The sequence below is a fragment of the Mauremys reevesii genome, linkage group 1 (assembly GCF_016161935.1).
Source record: "Mauremys reevesii isolate NIE-2019 linkage group 1, ASM1616193v1, whole genome shotgun sequence".
Lineage (NCBI taxonomy): Eukaryota > Metazoa > Chordata > Testudines > Geoemydidae > Mauremys > Mauremys reevesii.
In genome coordinates, this window is record NC_052623.1 from 273543779 (window position 1) to 273562690 (window position 18912).

At 48.8% G+C, this 18912-nt stretch overlaps 2 protein-coding genes across 10 annotated transcripts in view; one reads left to right on the plus strand and one right to left on the minus strand.

Annotated features, from left to right (window-relative positions):
• The window catches only part of GSG1 (germ cell associated 1), a 42909-nt gene extending 31139 nt beyond the window's left edge, over positions 1-11770 (plus strand). For all 9 annotated transcript variants that reach the window (XM_039500493.1, XM_039500475.1, XM_039500465.1 and 6 more), the window contains 4 exons: positions 3928-3975; positions 7044-7196; positions 7633-7744; positions 11362-11770. In XM_039500493.1, the coding sequence (XP_039356427.1) occupies positions 3928-3975; positions 7044-7196; positions 7633-7744; positions 11362-11692 (644 nt within the window). In that variant the 3' untranslated portion in view covers positions 11693-11770. The remainder of the gene's footprint in view (positions 1-3927; positions 3976-7043; positions 7197-7632; positions 7745-11361) is intronic.
• Positions 11771-12774: 1004 nt separating this feature from the next.
• Positions 12775-18912, minus strand: part of FAM234B (family with sequence similarity 234 member B) — a 29269-nt gene continuing 23131 nt past the window's right edge. Inside the window, exons 11-13 of the mRNA XM_039500438.1 lie at positions 17193-17310; positions 15223-15446; positions 12775-14886 (exon numbers count right to left, since the gene is read on the minus strand). Coding sequence (XP_039356372.1) covers positions 14881-14886; positions 15223-15446; positions 17193-17310 — 348 coding nt within the window. The 3' untranslated portion in view covers positions 12775-14880. The remainder of the gene's footprint in view (positions 14887-15222; positions 15447-17192; positions 17311-18912) is intronic.

The window sequence follows — 18912 nt, forward strand, 5'->3', positions numbered from 1 at the left end:
GTCATCTAATAAACCTCTGTTTTACTGGGTGGCTAAGAGTCACATCTGACTGTGAAGTGGGGGTGCGTGCAGGACCCTCTGGCTTCCACAGGACCTCGCCTGGGCGGACTCGCTGTGGGAAGCGCACAGAGGGGCATATGCTGAATGCTCCAAGGTCAGACCCAGGAAGGTGAAGCCATGTGAGCATCTTGCCCTGAAGACAGTCTGCTCCAAGGGAGAGGAGGCTCCCCAAAGTCCTGACTGGCTTTGTGGGGAGCAATTCCAAAGCATCGCCTGGGGACTTAATGACACAGAGATGAGTTGGGAATGAGACTGCATCATTCAATTGAGTTCAAGGTGTTTTCAGAGATGTAATGGGGCTCTTGAGAATACTGGAATAACAGTGAGGCAGGAAGGGAAGGAGATCTGATAGGTTTGGATTTTAGTAATGCATTTGGTACAATTTTTCATGAAATCAGACTCTCAAAATTAATTCAGACTGGCTTGCATATAGCCCCTGTTATGTGTCTTGGCAGCAGGTTGAAGGACCAGAAACAAAGGATTATGATCAGCTGCAAAATATTGAATTTTGGAAAGGTGTCTCATGGGGCCACTGCACGGCTCAGTATTAGAGACAATGTTGTTAATAACTTCACTAAAGTCTAGAGGAGGTAGTGAACAGTGAGTTAATGAAATCTGCAGATGGCACTGAGCTGGAAGGAATCCTGAACACCACTGAGAGGAAAGATATAATACAAGGGGTTTACAGAGATTAGAATTGTGGGCAGAAAATAACAAGATGAGATTCAGCTGGAGAAGAAAGGCAAGCTAATATACACGGGGGGAAATAATCTTCCCAGGAGAGATTCAGTGGGAAAGAGAACTCTGGCAAGCCGTCATGCTAAAAGAGACTTTTAGGGATTATAATGGATGTGCAGATTAGACAAAAGTTTGCACTGGGATATGGAGGCCAAAGCAATTTTGGATTGTATATGTCTCAGGGTGGGGAAGTGATAGTGATTCTGTATTGGGGGAGAGTCAGAGTTTCCTTTGGAGAAGGGGTGTCCTGTTCTTAAGAAAAGTTCCTTTCACTGGGAAGGAGCTGTGAGCTACTTTCTGCGGGACCAGTGGCAAGTGAAAATTCCATGTCCTACTTGGGAGCTGGCTCTTCTGGTGCCTGTTACATGAGCTCCTTAGCAGAGGCTGGAATCAACCTGATGAATGCAGCTGAGATTATACCTGGCACGAGGGCCCTGGCGAAGTTTAGTCTCCTTCACAGGTGCAGCAGAGACTGGATAAACTCTGGATATTTTTAAAATCGTGGGCAATTAATGAGAACATAATACATTCTACAGACAAGGCAATGCTCATCTTTCTGCCACTGTCAATAATCAATGGCCTAGCTCAGTTTGGTGCCTAGGATATTCTGGCCTCTGTGTGTTGAGTGGATTGAATGGCTGTTGATAAGTGGCCTGGAGCAATGTCAGAAAGTTATACATGAAAATTATAATGGAGTTTCTAGTCTATATATAGAAAGTGGATGGGGTAGATTAGAGTTCCATGTCTCATAGTGAAAAAAGGCAGATGGAGTTTCTATGGAGATTAGGATCTCAAACACGTGGCCTGCGGTCCGCATACAGCCGGCAAAGTTATTTTCTGTGGCCTGCGAGCTCCTCACAGCCCCTCCGCCCGCCCTCCCCCAGCGTTTACCTATAGCGGCTCCAGCCGGGTGCGCACCGGGGGCAGGGCAGGATCCCTGCCTGCCCTGCCCCTGCCCCGCCCCTGCCCTGCTCCGGGAAGTGGAAAGAACATGGTGGAGGAGAGGCGCAGGGGCAAGTGTTGAGGTTGCTTCAGGCACCGCCCCCAGCAGCTCCCATTGGCCGGGGTTCCCGCGAGGCGGCTCTCTAAATTGCCACCCCCAAAGTCATGTGCCGGGCGCCCGCGAGCTGCAGAGCAGCGGACCTGCGCGGCGCGACTGCGGAGGGGTCCGCTGCTGCTGGTCGCTCAGCTGGACCTCCGCGCGCGGACGGTTCGGGTTCGCCGCGGCGGCTCGGCGAGCTGCCGCAGCCGCATGGCTGGCGGAGGTCCAGCCAAGTCGCGCGACCAGTCATGCCCCGTCGTCCGCCCGTCGTCGGGGGGGCTCCGTGGGCCGCGCCCAGCATGCAGGTCCTGCGGCAGCGCCCCCCCCCCTGCTGCCCCCCGGAAAGGGGGCCCCCCCGCTGGGCTCTGGAGCCGCCCCTGGTTCCCCGTTCCCGGCCAATGGGAGCTGCTCGGGGTGGTGCCTGAAGCAACAGCAACACACATCCCTGTGCCCTTGCTCCCCCATGTTCCAGCCGCTTCCCGGAGTAGCACTGGGGCAGGGCAGGACAGACAGGGAGGGAGGGAGCCTGCCCTGACCCCGGTGTGTGTGGGGCCAAAGCCCGCCCCCCCAAGCCCCTCCTGCAGTCGAACACCCTGCCTTGAGCCCCTTGCCACACCCTGCACCCTGACCCCCTGCACCCCAACCCACTGCCCCGAGCCTCCTGCCACACCCCAATCCCCTTCCCTGAGCCGCCTGCTGCACCCTGCACCTGACCCCCTGCCCTGAACCCCCTGCCACACCCCGCACCCCAACCCACTGCCCTGAGCCCTCTGCCGCACCCGACCCCCTGCTGAACCCTGCACCCTGACCCCCTGCTCTGAGCCCCCTGCCACACCCTGCACCCCTACCCACTGCCCTGAGCCCTCTGCTGCACGCTGACCCCTGCCGCACCCCAACCCACTACCCTGAGCCCCCTGCTGCACCCTGACCCCCTGCCACACCCCTCCTGCACCCCAACCCACTGCCGCACCCTGCACCTGAACCCCTGCCCTGAACCCCCTGCTGCACCCCACAATCTTCCTGCACCCCATTCCTCTTCCCTGACCTCCTGCCCTGAGCCCCCTGCTGCACCCTACACCCCTCCTGCACCCCAACCCACTACCCTGAGCCCCCTTCCGCACCCCTCCTGCACCCTGACCCCCTGCCCTGACCCCTGCTGCACCCCTCATCCCTCCTGCACCCCACACCCCAATGCCCTGCTCTGAGCCCCTGCCACACCCCACACCACTCCTGCTCCCCCTGAGGGCAGGGAGGGGTCAGAGTTGGGGTGGGGATTTCAGGGAAGGGATTGGAAGGGGGCAGGGAAGGGGTGGGAAGAGGCAGGACAGGGGTGGGGCCTCATGGAAGGGGTGGAGTGGGGGGGGTGTCAGTAATGCTGCCCTCCACCAATGTACTAGTCCTCATGTGGCCCTCCTGGTCACTTGAGTTTGAGACTCCTGATATATATTGTGGTTTTCTTAGGATAGTTGGAAGTTGGAGTGAGACAAGAGGCACCTCTCTGGTTTGTTTATGGAGAGTAAGAGGAAAAGAGTTGGTGTGTTTGGCAAATAACAGGCAGGGAAATGAAGCATAGGCCATTTGATGAGTTTGAGGGTTTGTAGCTGATACTGGAAAATCATGAAATAGAAGAGTGGGATGGAAGAAAATTTATGATCTCCAAGCTAAAGCTGGAAGGGGTGAAGTTACAGAGTTAAAGCAGCTTGCAGAACTTCTATGACAGCAAAGGAGCATTTGCTCTCATCACAGCGTTCTTTTAATGTTTTGAATTTATAGCTATTTACTTATACTCAGCTGTATTTAATTTTTTGTGAACGTATACCAGCTTTCTCATAAGAGCCCCATCTGCACTAGACAGACAGACCATTGTCCTTCTTTCCCTACCTTTCCACACTGGACTGCCACAACAGATCAAAGCAACCATCTCTTTGATCAGAAAGACAGCAGACTCTAGAAGACCTTAAGATAGGTAGAGCCTGCAAGCTTGAGAAATGAAAGAGGCAATTAAGGTGGAATTTTCCCCCTTCCATCCTCCTCTACCATCTTTTGAGAATCCATATAATCTGAGCTTGATTGTGTTTGTATTCCAGATGAGAAATGTCGTAGCTTCATTGAGCTTTCACCCCCCGCAGAGAGAGGTAAGAATGAGTCTCTTCTTTTTCTCACTAGAGTTGCCCAACACACCTTCTAGAGATGGTGCAACTTCAGCAGGTTGAGAGAGTGTTGTAGGCACCTAAAGGGCTGGGCAAAATCCTGGCCTACTGAAGTCAAAGTATTGAGGATTTCACCCCAAATGTTTACCCAAAACATCTGGCATCAGCCCCCAAAAGCTAGAAATCTCAACCTTCCTCACATAATTTCTGGTACTTCCTGCTATCAGCCCAACTGTAAATGTGACAAAGACAGCCTCTTTTGCTGTGTTTCAGCATGTCCAATCTTGGTCATAACCCAGAATGCACACCAGCAGTCACCGTAAGTGATAAATAGTAACACAGCTGCACCATCAACTTGACATATGATCTTGGGCAAGTCACTTCTGTCAAAAAGTTGAAACATGGTCACCATTTTGGGACCCAAAAATTAAAGCACTCAATCTGAGACACCAGAATTTCAGTCATTCTGAGCATCCATTACTCCAGTTGAATAGGGTGAACACCTGTAAATTAGACCCTATGGGTGAAATCTTAGCTGCACTGAAGCCAGTGGCAAAACTTCCATTGACTTCAGAGGGGCCAGGATATCATCCTATGTGTCTCAATTCGGCCACTATTTTGGGGTACCCACTTTTGAAAATGTTGGTCCTACTTTCTCTTTAAAATGGTGCTAATAATGTGTACCCCACCTTTGTAATGCACCTTGAAATCTACAGAAGAGAAATGAAGAATATGTGAGCAAAGAATTCTTAGTATTAACAAGCTACTCTCCCAGAAGCATGCAAGAAACCTGCTTTCATTTTTCATTCGAGTCAGAAATCTCTACTGTAGGTGTCAAAATCTAAAACAGACAGGGCCTGTGGCCAGATTTCCATGGGCTGCTGTTCAGGGCAGTTTGCTGTGGGTTAGTATCTGTGCAAGGGAGGGGAGTTTTGTGTTTTGTTGTAGAGGGATTGAGTTCTGGTGGAGATCAGGATGGGGGTAAGATGCTGTTTCATTTTATCTTTATTCTAGCAACTTGTGTCAGCGGCGCTCAGACCCTGGGATATATAGCCTGTTATATAGTAATATATACATCTAAATAAATAATAGAGGCCTTGTTCTCCTTGGGAATAACAAATCTGTATTTTTACTGATGGCACTTGTTAGTTAAAAACTGACCTGTAGTCACAATGGGAGCTATTTCTACAGGGTAACTTAAATGTTTGTGCTTTGCCTATCCCCAACCAACTTTGCACAGATACATTATTCAAGCACAAGGTCATCTTCCTAGTCTTTCTGTATTAATTAGTTTTAACAGAGTAGCGTGTGTTATCCATGATCCACTACTAGGCTCAATCCTTCCTCACAATAGGATTCCCTACTGCTATAAAGGAACGGGCAGCAAGCTTGTTGTATTTAAATGACAGTTATTAATTATTCTAACAGGTAGAACTACAGGCTAAGTCAACTTGACAACAGATGGACCAAAACCAGGAGTGGGAATTACTTGTGAACTTAGAGAATGGAAAATGATATCCAGAAACAGTTAGGCAAGAACTTAGTATAACTAGATGCTTCCTGCTCCTTATCAGAACCTGAACTGTAGAATAGGGAGAATAGTCTCCCAGCTCACCTTGAACTCCTCCTGCATTGGGTCTATATGGCTTCTTTGGAGACAACCCAGAAATCATTTTTCCTTCACTGGAGTAGTAGCAGGGAGGAGCTGGGCAACTGGAGTCTTGAGCCCTCCTTAGCTCGAGGCTTACAAGGCAGCTCAGGCTTTCCCCAATCACCTTCCACTAGCTCCAGGGACTTAGCACCCACGTTCTTGGCTCAAAGCCAGACTCCTGATGCATAGGCGCTCAGCTTCTGTGCTCAAAGGCAATCCTATCTGAGTCCTGTTATTTAGCCAAGGCTGAAAGAAGCTTCTGGAACTGGCATTCCTGGTCTCCCGGATGTCACCTGCTAAGATTCCAAACTCCATCACAGTCCAAACTAAAGCTCTTGCTAATTGCACAGGGGATGAAACAGGGCTCCCGAATGTTTGATTTTCAAATGGTCTTGTACAGATCCCAATTAGTATCCATAGTATTTTATATAATTGGAGTAGCTTAGAACATCCTGTAGGAGAGCAGAATAATGTCTATGAAAGTTAGTGTAGCGTACAGCGTATCTCCTATTTAATACAATATCCACATCTGTTGTTATTATAAAATTAGAAATGGGGTGCCAAATCTTAGTTGCATTCCATCCCAAGGAGTTCCCTCCCCCCACTCTCTTCCCCCTTCTCCCATTTCCAGGTGTGGAGGACCAGTTGTTTTCCTGAAGCTTTCACTTCAGGAAAACAACTGGTCCTCCACACCTGGAAATGGGAGAAGGGGGAAGAGAATGGGGGGAGGGAACTCCTTGGGTGGCATAGGGCTGGAATAAGGGCTCTATGTTGCATTCTCCCCTATAATTCCTGGCATAAGGTCATGCCAGAGGTGGGTATGTTGGAAGAAGGAGGGAGTGTTGCTGAAATTCACTGGACTCTGGCTAATTCGAGCTATTACATAGTCCTAAAGCCACCCTCCCCTTCCCTTGCAGTGAAAGGTACAGCTCAATTTCAGGGCTAGGGTGCCTATTACTAGTAAGGGTGGTTAGAGCAGGGGACTGAGAGACAGGCGATCCCAGAACAGAGATGTTACAGGACCCCTGTGTATAAGGTCATCTCCTGACTTTTCTGAGCTCTACTCAACTGCCCTAGATGTACCTGTGTAGAGGATCCACACAAGACCTATGTATATCATTTAAACCCTAATTCGAAGGCTTAAGTGGTATATAAATCCTCTTCAGGCCATCTGCACAGGGGTGAATGTCGTCCCTGCAGAATAGCCATATTCTTTTTAGCCAATGTTTGTATTCACTCTGCATTGCTCAGCGGGCTGTGGGGAATGTCTGGAGTCTTCTCTCTCCCCCCAGTTTATGGTGGGGATCCTTTGGTGGGGGGGGGTCAGAGAGGGCTGTGGCAGGTCATGACCCTATTTTGTGCTGACTCTGAGAGGTCTCTTCTTTCCTCTGGTTCATGGCAGGAATCCTGTGGCTGGCGTTGGGGTCGGAGATGGTCTACATCAGCTTGCTGGTCATTAGTTTCATCCTGCTGCTGATAGAAATGCTGTACACTGGGAATCCAGTCTGCGGGCTGAAGCTCAATGCCTTCGCTGCTGTCTCCTCTGTGCTGTCTGGTTGGTGCCTCAGTGCAGGCATTGGGGTCATGAAGGCATTCTTGGGTGGCAGCATGAGTGGCCCAGGGCAGGGAGTGAAACTATCAAGGAAAGGGTTCAAGAAGTCCTTCAGAGAAGAAAGTGCTGCCAAGACCTCACACATTCATTAGCCTCAGTGTGTCAATCGGGGGGCAGAGGGGGAAAGGGGCCATGGAGAGAACGTGGTCGTGAGAGAGAGAAGGAAATGGTCAGAGTTGGGGAGAACAATGGGGAGTCAGAGGAGAGACAATGACACAGGGTGGGGGAACAGGGCCCAAGGGTGGAGATTACTTAGCTGCTGAACCTGCCGAGCGGAAGGATGAATTTGGTTCTAAGCCTTAGTTCCTAGACGGAAGAACAAATCAGCTGGCCCTGGCCTCCACTGTGACAATTTTGCCTTCCTGTCCTCTTGCTTTAGGTCTGCTGGGGATGGTGGCTCACATGATGTACTCACAAGTCTTCCAAGCGACTGTCAATCTGGGGCCAGAGGACTGGAGACCGCACTCGTGGGACTATGGCTGGGCTTTCTAGTACGTGAACTGTGAGGCTCTTCACATTCCTATGGCTGTAGGCTTCAGTCACACTCCACCTCTCCAGCCACCCCCCCTACTTGGCCCCCTTACCCCTGAAGACAGCTCCAATATGGCTTTCCCAGTGCTGCTTCTCTGTCATCCTTAGGTGTTTGCCTCAACCCTTGCCTCACACGGTTAACATAATAGATCTGGGATGGAGGATGCCCAGCTAGGTCATATCCTGTCCACTCCCCTGACTCAATGCAGGATTGCTCCCTGAAACATATATTCCCCAGAGTTTTGTGCAGTCCAATTTTAAATGAACCAAGATATGGAGCTTCCACCCCTTACCTTGAGAAACTATTCTAGAGTTTAATAGACCTCCCTATTTCAACCTGATCTATCAGGAAAGTTAACAAAAAACTGGGCATGGTTAGTCTTGAGAAACGAAGACTGAGAGGGGACCTGATGACAGTCTTTAAATATGTAATGTGGTCAATTGTTCTCCATGTCCACTGAATGTAGGCCAAGAAGTAATGGGCTTAATCTGCTGCAAGAGATTTAGGTTAGATATTAGGAAAAGCTTTCTAACTGTAAGGGTAGTTAATAGGCTACCAAGGGCGGTCATGGATTTCTCACCACTGGAGGTTTGTAAGAACAGGTTACATGAACACCTGTCTAGGTTTACATGGCTCTGCCTCAGTGCAGGGCTGGACTAGATGATCTCTTGAGGTCTCTTCCAGCCCTACATTTCATTTCTATGATTACCAAATGTCTCCTGGTATTCAGCCTAAATTGTCCTTTTAGGAAAAGAAAAGAACACTGTCCACCTGAGACTGCCAGGGGAATGAACAGAAACTAAATGTAATTATGCAAACTGACATTTGGCCAGGAACTGGCTAGCTTTCAAAAGGTGCCATGGGGCCTTTAATGACTGCATTGTGAAGGTCTCTCCTTTACATGTATTTATAGCTAAGGCTATGTCTATGCTATGAGGTAGAGGTATGATTTCCCTGCTCACGTACACATAGTCACTCTAGTGCAATGAGAACTAGCGCGAGTATAAATGATAGTGTAGCCGCAGTAGTACTGGTATCTGTAGCAGAGAGAGGCTTGCGCTGTGCGTACAGACCCACCTGAAACTGGTGGGTATGTACTCAGCACAGTTCAGTCATGCCTCTGTTGCTGCTGCCAGTGCTGCTGTGGCTACATGGCTATTTATACTCACAATAGCACAGTCAGAGTTAGTACAAGTATGTGTACACGAGCAGGGGAAATCATACCCCTAGTTCATAGTGCAGACGTAGCCTATAAGTCAACTTCTCCAGCAGCACAGTGCCCCCTGACAGCATGCTAGGGCAAAGGCGTAGTACTGAATCAAAGAGGCAAGCATCACCAAATTAATTTCCCAATGTTCCCTGCATAGTCCACGTAAATACCAACCAGGCCCAATCCTGCTGAGCTTGGTCATCCTGATGACCACCTAGAGCTGTGGGCTAAAGTGCCCTGACCTTCACTACCAGGCGTTTCTCTAGAATTGGATTCATCCATCCTCTCCATTTCATCATGGTTTGCTCATAAAACTAACACACTCCCGCATTTTCATATAAACAGCAGCAAGCTTAGGGCTCAGCCTCCCATCACATCCCACATGGCCATCTGAACCCACCAACGTGGATGGTTTAGGTGTTATTTTGCATTTTGTCTGTAAACTCGTGCCTAGACACTACAGTGCCTGGCGCTCTGTCAAAATGATTCACCAGAATCCCTCTTCTCCTGTGGTTTCACAATCTGTCTCCACTGCTGCCTTCTATGTGGTCTTCCTGTTGCTCACATCAGTCAGTATAACATTTTTTGTGCAGTTAGGAGTCTGTAGTCCTGACCATAGCCACCTTAATGCTAAATCCAACATACTTCTCCATATACAGCATCATGACAGCTCTATAAAGTTCCATCACATTTATGCACAGTGCAAGAAGATCCTCATAAGTGTAGCGAACATGCATTAAGGAAGCTGGTACTGGTGCGTCCAAGATACTGAGCACAGTGTCTACTGCTCACTATTGTCCGTATACAGTCATAAGTCAGAGGGAACACTGTCTCTTCCACAAGATAACAGGAGCCACCTATTTAAGAGGAACATAGGCATAGCGCTAGAGAACATGTAGACCCAATAATGGTGTTTTGTGGGTCTGTGGGTGTGGCTGAAAGAGGTGTTGGGAAATTCTGGGATTGAGGGACAAAACCAGAACACAAAACCTTTCAGACTTGACCAGATCACTGATGCATTAAATTTAGGATCCTTCTTCTAGCAGTGGCTAATACCTAGTGCTTTAGAGGAACACAGAACTCCATATAAAAACATCTGGCCAACGGTGCTATGTTGCAGGCTTAGAAGGGAAGCAGGAAGGTTCTTTCCTGACCCAGACAGTGATCAGCTAATAGCTTGAAGCATGTGATTAGATGATCAGAACTACATTTTTGGTGATCCAGGCCTTATTAAATCTAGTTGCAATGTTTGGCTTTGGACCTCTGGCTGCATTGTATTCCACTGACTGTCTAGTTACTGTGTGAAGTATTTTTTGCATTGGTTTTAAGTTTACTTGCCATTAACTTCAAGGGACTTCAAATCAATCCCAGGTCAAAGTATGGGACAGTATAAAAAAGATGGCCTGATCAGTTTTCACTGTGCCCTTCTTAACCTCTTCTCTGATCAAGTCCCTCCCTTCTGCCACTCTAAATAATCTTATTTACATATTTCATCTCTGGAAGCCTTGCTACCGATGTGGAGCTTTTTAGTCTCAGCTCTGTCTTACAATAATGTGATCAAAACTGAACACAAATGATTAACATTGTTCTGTCTATTATGACATTCTCCAAAATGACATTTTTCATTTTAACTGCAGTTGCACGCTGGGCAGTATCCTCAGTGATCTATGATGAGTCCTGAGTATTTATTCCTTGGAAAATCCTGCAGTTTCAAACCTAGATACATATGAAAAGTTTTTTATTTTTAGGGGTTTTTTTGCATGTACGTAATATTGGCTAACTTGAATGTGAAGGGTTATTTTCCTTCGGTAATGATCCTATGCAAAGACCGTATCAAAAGCTATTTGAAAACAAGACAAAACAAAGTGTCCAACAGGTGCCATAGAGAGTGGTTAATGTAACTGACGACTACAAAATGAACAAGATACTCAGGCTCTCCCTGGCTGGCCTATTACTCTAAGGGGTCTGCCTCATTATCGTGCTTTCCAGATGCAAATTTTCCAGCGTCCTCCAGTCATTTTCTCTCGTGGCATCCTTTTTTTTTTTCCTTCTGGCATTTCCCCCCACCTCTTTCTCTACCATATGTTATAGATCTAGCAACATTTTACTCCATCATTCAGGGGAAAGGGAAGGGTAACGGAGGCAGGATAAAGCTCAAGGGCTAGAATGGGTTGGGTCTGGGCTACAGCTCTGGTCTATCTAGTTGATGTCCATCCCCAGTTAGTGGCCTCTGCCTGGTGTTCCAGAAGGCTATTAGCTCCTTGCAATGCATCTGGTTCATTTCTTGACCCCATCATACTTCTCTGACAATGGAAGACTTTATTAAGATCCTCACTGCATGTGCTGTTCTCCTTCCTCTCTCATAGCATGGCCTGGGCCTCCTTCACCTGCTGCATGGCCTCTGCTGTTACCACCCTCAACACTTACACCAAGACCGTGCTGGAGTTCAAGCGTAATCATATCAAAGGCTATGATGGGAGCTTCAAGGACCAGTCACAGCACCATCAGTGCTTCATGTCGCAGCAGCAGCACAGGGAGCAGATGAGCAGCTACTACCAGCAGCGAGACAAGTCTCTCCACTCCATCTCAGAGGGGGTCGACTTTTACTCTGAGCTGCAGCAGAAGGTGCTACAGCGGGAACCTGAACTGGAGCTAGATGAGGTTTTGGGACAGTCCATGGAAGAAGATCGCTGTTAGGGAGTGGGGAGCAGGCTGCTTGGGAAGCAGTAGGGAGATTGAGGTCTGAACCAAATACTAGTATCATTGTTATCAAGTTCTCTGGTGTTCTGGTTCCTTTCTTTAACACTTGTGGGGGGCTGGGAGGAGGAAAAGGCATGTGGTCACTGTTATCAATGTCTTTGGGCAGCACTGCAGGGACACTTACAGGGACATTGTGGCTTGTGCTACTGGAGCTGGTCTGCTCTGTTGAGAGCAATGTTACCATGCCAGTTGTGAATGGTAAACACACAGGCCATTTCCACTGGAAACTTATGCCACCTGTATCCTGGGGCTCCTGTGCTGCCACAGGGGTGCTATGGAGCCATTCCAATGCCAACAGTACCACAAAAATGGGAAGGACTCACCCAGTGGACAAATACCCGCTGTCAGTAATTATAATGGTGAGAGTCTGGAACTTTCCTTCTCATTACGCCATTTTGACTTCCATGTTAATAAACCCCTGAGGCTTTGGGCTATGTATGCCCAGCTCCATTTGCCACACACCTTGAAATGGTTCCCATTTTTCAAAACACCCATGGGCTGGAGAACGTCATGTCTGGACCTTTTGGATTTTACAGTCAAACTCCTTTTGAGTTAAACTGGCTCCAGACCCTCCCCCAGAACAGCCAGAGAAATCACTTCAAACCAGGAGTTTCCCACTGGAACAGGGATAGAAAGAGGGTCTCATTCCCCACTTACTTTCCAGTCACCTCTTCCCTCCTCCACCCACCAATCCCCCTTTTAAAGCACCCATCACCTGTGGTATCTGTCACCTCCAGCCAAGTCCTGTCTGCTCCTGTCCCCTCTGAGGCTCCCTTCTACACACTGTGCACCCAACCCCCTTCTCTTTGGGGCTCCCGTCTACGCTCCTTGGTCCATTCTTTCCCCCCTTCAGGACTTCTGTCCATTTCGTTTCCACACAGTCCCCTCAGAGGGGCAGTGGTAAGGTCCTGCTCACTCTTCACTCCCCAAATGCCCTCGAGGGAGCCTGTCCCGTAACAAAAAGGAGTCTCCTTTCCAGGCTGAGCAAAACAAGGGTCAAACACAAAGGGGATGTTGTACATGATATTTATTTGTTTCACTGCAGTTCACAGTTCCCAACAATATACAGACAGAGTCTTTATTCACAGTGGGAATGCAGGGGAGAAATTCACATTATGGGGGAGCTAGCATTACTGGACACTGACTATCAGGCCTAGGAGTTTAAGGAAGCACCTCAGGGGAATTACTCCTTCGGGTAGTGGCTCACCAGCCTTTCCCAGCAAAGGGGTGGGAGGGTGAGAAAGCACATCCCTTTTCCTAACTTGCCTACTGGTACTTAGACATTCAGCCACCACTGGCCAGCCCGATTTACAAACCAACCAGCACATATAAACACCACACCCAGCTAGAAGAGAGTAGAGGCCAGGCAGGTGCCAGGACCAGAGCCCCTTGCTACAGTTGTGCTAATATTTACAAAGCTATTTACACACAAATACCATTAAACATATACAAACTGTTCAAAGGCTCTGGCATTAATAAGGAGAGGCCCAAGGCCCAGCCTCGGGGTTGCAGCTACCCCTGAAGAGACTGCACAGAAGCATTTCACTGGAGAGAGAGCAAGAGAAACAAGCAGTGAGGAGCTGGGCCAAGAGCCCAGGGTACAGAGCCAACCACACCCATGGTTCATGTGCCTTTTTAAAAGGAGCTGCCAAGCTGTGCCCTCTCCTCAGCACTAAGAAAAGAAGAACTGGAGGAAAACAAAGGGGACGTACTAGCTGGAGGAGAGAAAAATGCACCAAGCAGCAGCCAATTGGCCACTTTAGGGCTATAGCTGCTTGGCTCTGCCAAATGTAAAGGGCCAGCCCGAGAGAGGCATGCTGGGAAACCAGTTCCTACAAGAGGGCACCCTGCATTGGGGAGAGTTAGTAGGGGCCAGACGTCACCAAGAAGGTGTTGTCACTATGTCACAGGAGGCTTTACAGACACAGGCCATTGCACGCCCTGAGACACAGAGGTTACATTTCAAAGAATTAAAACATACTGGGGACAGATCCGGCTTTTGGCTTTTGCATAGGAGGTCGGGGGTGGGGGGAGTGATAATATAAAGCCTACCTTAACCCTCTCTTGATTCTGGGGCAGCTGTGAGTAGCACAGGCCCCCACTATTAAGTCAGAGCAGCCTTCTGGCTATTCTAACTTATGCCACCTGGTGATGGTCACAAAGGACCAAAACTGCAGCTGGGGATCCGTTCAGGAAAGGGTCTCCTGGCTCTACCTCTTGCCTCCAGCCCCTCCTCCTATGCAAGAAGCAGGGGGGGTGCAGAAAAGGGTCTACACCATCTGAGGAACCACTTCACATTGGTGAGATATTCCTGGGGCCACATATCCAGGCTAGAATCTGCCTGAGGCACCGCACAAAGTGGCTGCACTCGTCTGTACCAGAGGATCTGGCCCGCTTCAGGTAACAAATTTGCTTTGGGATACAAATGATGTGATGTTCTTGTGAATACTGGGCATGTTTCTATGGAGCTCTGGGCCTGCAAACAAAGCAAGGGGAAAGGGCGACCCTCTCCACCAACCACTTCAACCCGGTTGGGAGGGGCAATTGGAATGGGGGTGTGGAACCTTTCTCCTCTGCAGCGCACAATCCCAACCTGCCAAGGTCACAGAGGGCTGGACAGTTCAGGAGACTGGGAACTGGACATGGAAAAGGGGAGTGCCCTGGTGACTGTAAAATAAAGAGGTAGAACAGCTGGCAGAGTCCTGACATACATAAGCCAGGCAGAGGCTCCACTACAAAAATATAGAGATTAGTGCAGAATGGCAGGAAATGCTGGTTGGACACAAATGGGAGCTTCCTGGAACCAGTTCATAAATTAAACATACAAAAATATACACATTTCTATTCACAGCTCTACCTCTCTGCCTTCTCATTGCCATGTTACCCGGAAGGACGCATGCAGGCAGCGTGTGTGTGGGGGGGAAAGGGTCACAAACAGTTGCTCCCAGTGGTGGCATATGACAATGGCAAATCCGGCCCTGCCATTCCACAGCAAGCGGGGGGACAGAGTGCTCAGTCCCCACTCCCTGGGCACGGCGGACGTCCTGAGGAATCGCCGAGCAGCTCCCCGTGCCCCACCCAGACCACACGTCCACCTGGCTATTGAAACCTGACGGGCCAACATGCTAGAACTGGAGAAAGAGAGAAAAGTCATCAGCCAGGACTCTACTAGCCCAAAATCTAGACAGAGGACCCCTGCCTTCCCCATGTTTCCCAGTGCCCTTCTGCCCCTCCCCTGCTACCATCCCCCGTCCTTGTCCTGCTCCCAAGATTTCTCCAGTCCAACTGTCACGTCCTAACTACCAAAGCATCTGCATGCCCTGACAGTTCACTCAATTTACGCTCAAAGGGATGGCATCCTGCAAGTGCCAGCGCAGAAAGATCCCCGACCCTTGCCCATGAGGGGAGGGGCACTGTCCCGTCTGACCCCTGTGACTTAGCAAAGGATTCCCTCTGAACTGTCTCACCTTGTGAGGAAAATCAATAAACTTCAGTCTGGAGAGGAATCTCCTCACTTCCCCACGGCTGATTTTTGGGGTGTGCTCCCTCAGTGGCACCATTCGGCTCTGAGTGAGCATGGCCCACCGCAGGCCCAGCTTGCTGACCAACAACAGGCCCGGCTGGTTTTCGGAGGTCGGGCTCGTTGTCATGGTGATGTAAAACGCATCTTTTTGGAGATCGTTAATTCCAACTGATTGATAAGAAAGGGAGAGAAAATACTGGCGAACACTGAGAAAATTACACCCTTCAGGCAAAAGCTTATAGTCTTCACTCAGCCAAGATTCCCACTGACTTCAGTGAGAGTCATGTCTGGGTGAGAGTCTGTCTACACTGCAATCAGAGATGTGACTGAAGCACATGTAGACATACCCAAGCTAGCTTTGATCTAATTGGCTCCAATAACAACAGCAGTGGTAGCACAGGCTAGCCTCTTGAATACATACTCAGGGCCCCAAACCAGGCTGTTCAGCTTGTGCTGCCATGGTTTCATTGCTACTGGTGCTGGAGCTAGCTGAATCAGAGCTAGCTCAGGTATGTCTACATGTGCTGCAGTCACACCTCTGACTGCAGTGTAGACAGACCCTACGTAAGGACTGTGGATCTTTAGTCACATATAAATTTGGATCATTCTGTTCAAAAATCTCAAAGGTGAAAATCTGCAGTGGAAATAAATTGCAATGCAGATCAGAATATGAAGTTTGCGACTCAACTTGCATTTTTGAGTCTCATGCTGGCAGCTATGCATACTTGCATAATGTAATACACTTCTAAAGAGCCTCTCATTCCCAAATCTTAAGGCACCTTACAAACATTAACCTTCTGTACTCCTGTAAGTAGGCATTTTAGAGTGACAAGGTGGGTGAGGTAATATCTTTTATTGGACGAGCTTCTGCTGATGAGAGAGACAAGCTTTCGAGCTTACACAGAGCTCTTCTTCAGGTCAGTAGGCATTTTATTCATTTTACAGATCGGGAAATGGGCATAAAAGGACGGAGGGTAACAGACTTGTCAAAAGCCCCATAATGAATAGAATAATCTGAACAAAACCCAGGAACCATCGTCTCCAATTCCCTGCTCTAACAACAAATTTACACTTACTTTCAAGGCAGCCATTTATTTCAGCAGTGCTGTGAATATTAGAAGCATTACACCACAGCAGACTTGGTTGTGGCATGTCTAGCATTGGGCCCCACCTCCTGGCACACCAGATTCAATGCCAGTTCATCTAATCCCGTATCTTGCCTCCTGCCACACCAGCCAGGCCATTGGTCCAACTGGTCTGGTATGCTCCCTTGGGTGTCAAGCTGATGCTCTTGGGAGGTAATTTAAACTCCCACATTCCACTTTTCTGATTGTGGAATTTTGTATGGAGGCAAATCCAGGTTAACCATCAAAGGAAAAACTAATATTTAAACAAAGTACTTTATTTTCAATCACCTCTTCAAATGAATGAGGAGGAAGCAGAGCAGGTTCTACCACATAGCGCAGAATAGGTAACTGTCTCGGGCACAGTATTGGGGGCAGCAAGATGATTGGGTGTGATTCCCTTTGAACTAAGGTAAATAATGAATAACGGAAATCAATGGATCTACTCCAAAGTAAAACCAGTGTGAGACCAGAATCAGGCCCTTAGTGTTTATCACCTGTTAAGAGTGATTTGGTGAGTTTTCTACTTGTCAACCTATAGACCTGGTGTTGGGCAAGAGAGAAGGAGTGGGAGTTGAACCTGGTGGCAGTTTTCACTGATTGTCTGTGGCTGGCCTAAACTTGGTGGACACCGAGGGGTCCTGCTTATTCTGAAGCACAGCAAGACCCCAGACCATCTCACAGCCAACTTCTCCTTCAGAACAGGGAAGGGTTTTTAACATCCATTTGGCCTTCCTCAGTTTCCCTTTGAGATGAGACTAAGAAGCACCCCATGCCCTTGCATACTTACTGGCTGAAGCAGTCACTGTGTCTGTTACATTGGTGAGGTCCAAAAGGAGGGTAGAAAAGGTAGGGTGCAGGAGGTAGAGGTGGTGTAGCCCTGGACGCTTGTTTCTTGGGCCAGGCTCCTATTGGAAAGAAAGGCAGAAAAGGGATGGCTACATCCTCCACAACAACTCCTGCTTTGGAAGGAGCCTCCATTTGCTGAGAACCCCCATCTTACACTGACTGGCATGAGCTACAGAAATCATCTGTGACCTGCTGCCATAAAAAGCTTTGTTCTTCTCCAGGATGGGCTCTCCTGCTCCAGAGAGAGAACCATACACTCACGAGGTCTCTCCCACAATTTTTTATCTCAGCCAGTCTCCCCTTTGATTGCACAGCTCTTCTACAGTAGCTGTCCCCAAATGGAAAACGCTCTTTCTCAGTATGGAAAGGAGCCCCTGGAGATGACTAGAATAATGTGTGAGCCCAAGCAGCTTCTCTATGGACAAATGCCGAGGGAGGAGATAGGCAAAAGAAAGAAACATTCTGAGAACCCATCTCTCCTCCAGCCAGGGAAAGCTGGTGAACTAGCTGAGGGGACTAGGACCAAAGCTGTGAGGCAAGGGGGCGGCAGGTGAGACTTTGCAAATGCAACAGAAGCTACAGGAACTGGCACAACCATCCAGTGGGCAGGGACCAATGTAAGCCCAGCTTCTAGGAGAACAAATCACTAGAGCAAACAAGAATCCCTTCCTCAGAGAGCAAGTTGTCCACAGGCTCCTGTAGGCTACTGCCTGCCCTGAAAGGCGGCTCTGTAGAAGCCATAAGGCAGCAGTGATCACTTTTCTTTAGCTAGAACTCCTTTTGTGAGGCACTCCTCCTCCCATCCCTATGCCCCTTCATGCCACGCCCTGGCACGTTTCTCATTCCCCTCTCTGTTCTTTTTTCCCCTTTCTTGTCCTGTCTATTTTTTGCTTTATATTTTTAAAATTCTTTTTGCTCTTGTTCTTTTCCTCCCTTGCCAGCCTCCATCCAGAAAGCTATATTCTCTTGGGCGTTGCCCTCCATTGGTGGCTTCCTAGTGCCAGGCTGTGCCTGCTCGAGCAAGCATGCTGAATAGCAGAAAAGGGAGGCTTGGCCTGGCAGGCTGCTGTCTGAGCTCGTTCATGCAGGCTCTTCATGGGGCTGTCTCCAGTAAGAACTGTCACAGGTACAAGTGAAGGCTGTGGTTTTGATCCAAGATCATGCAGCTTTTTTTGACTCTACTAGTTCTCCACACTGCTCTCCCCTCTCCTGGACCAGTCTAGCAGCCTGCCCACCAAGCTGTGGAACGCTAGTTTAAGTGATTATGGAAGATAAGCCCTGGAGTTCCTGGAAAACACACGTTTAGCTGAACACACACACACACACACACACACACACACACACACACAGTTCTGGGCTTAGGAACACTGTATTCTTAGGAGGGAGCTCAATGGCACACTGTCCCAGTGACACTCGGGCTAGGAAAGGCTTCTCCAGCATCCCACAGAGCTCTCTCACTGCTTTCTCTCCTAGACATACAGCAAGCCCTGCAGCCATTAGCTACAACCACTAGGGGGTGAGACTCAACTGCTATAGACAATCACTGCAGAATATAAACAGAACTGACTTGAAGGCCTTGTACACTTATTCTCTCCCTTCACTCAGATACCATGGTGATGGCTGACTTTACCGGACCTTAGACAGGTGGAAGATTTCATTAT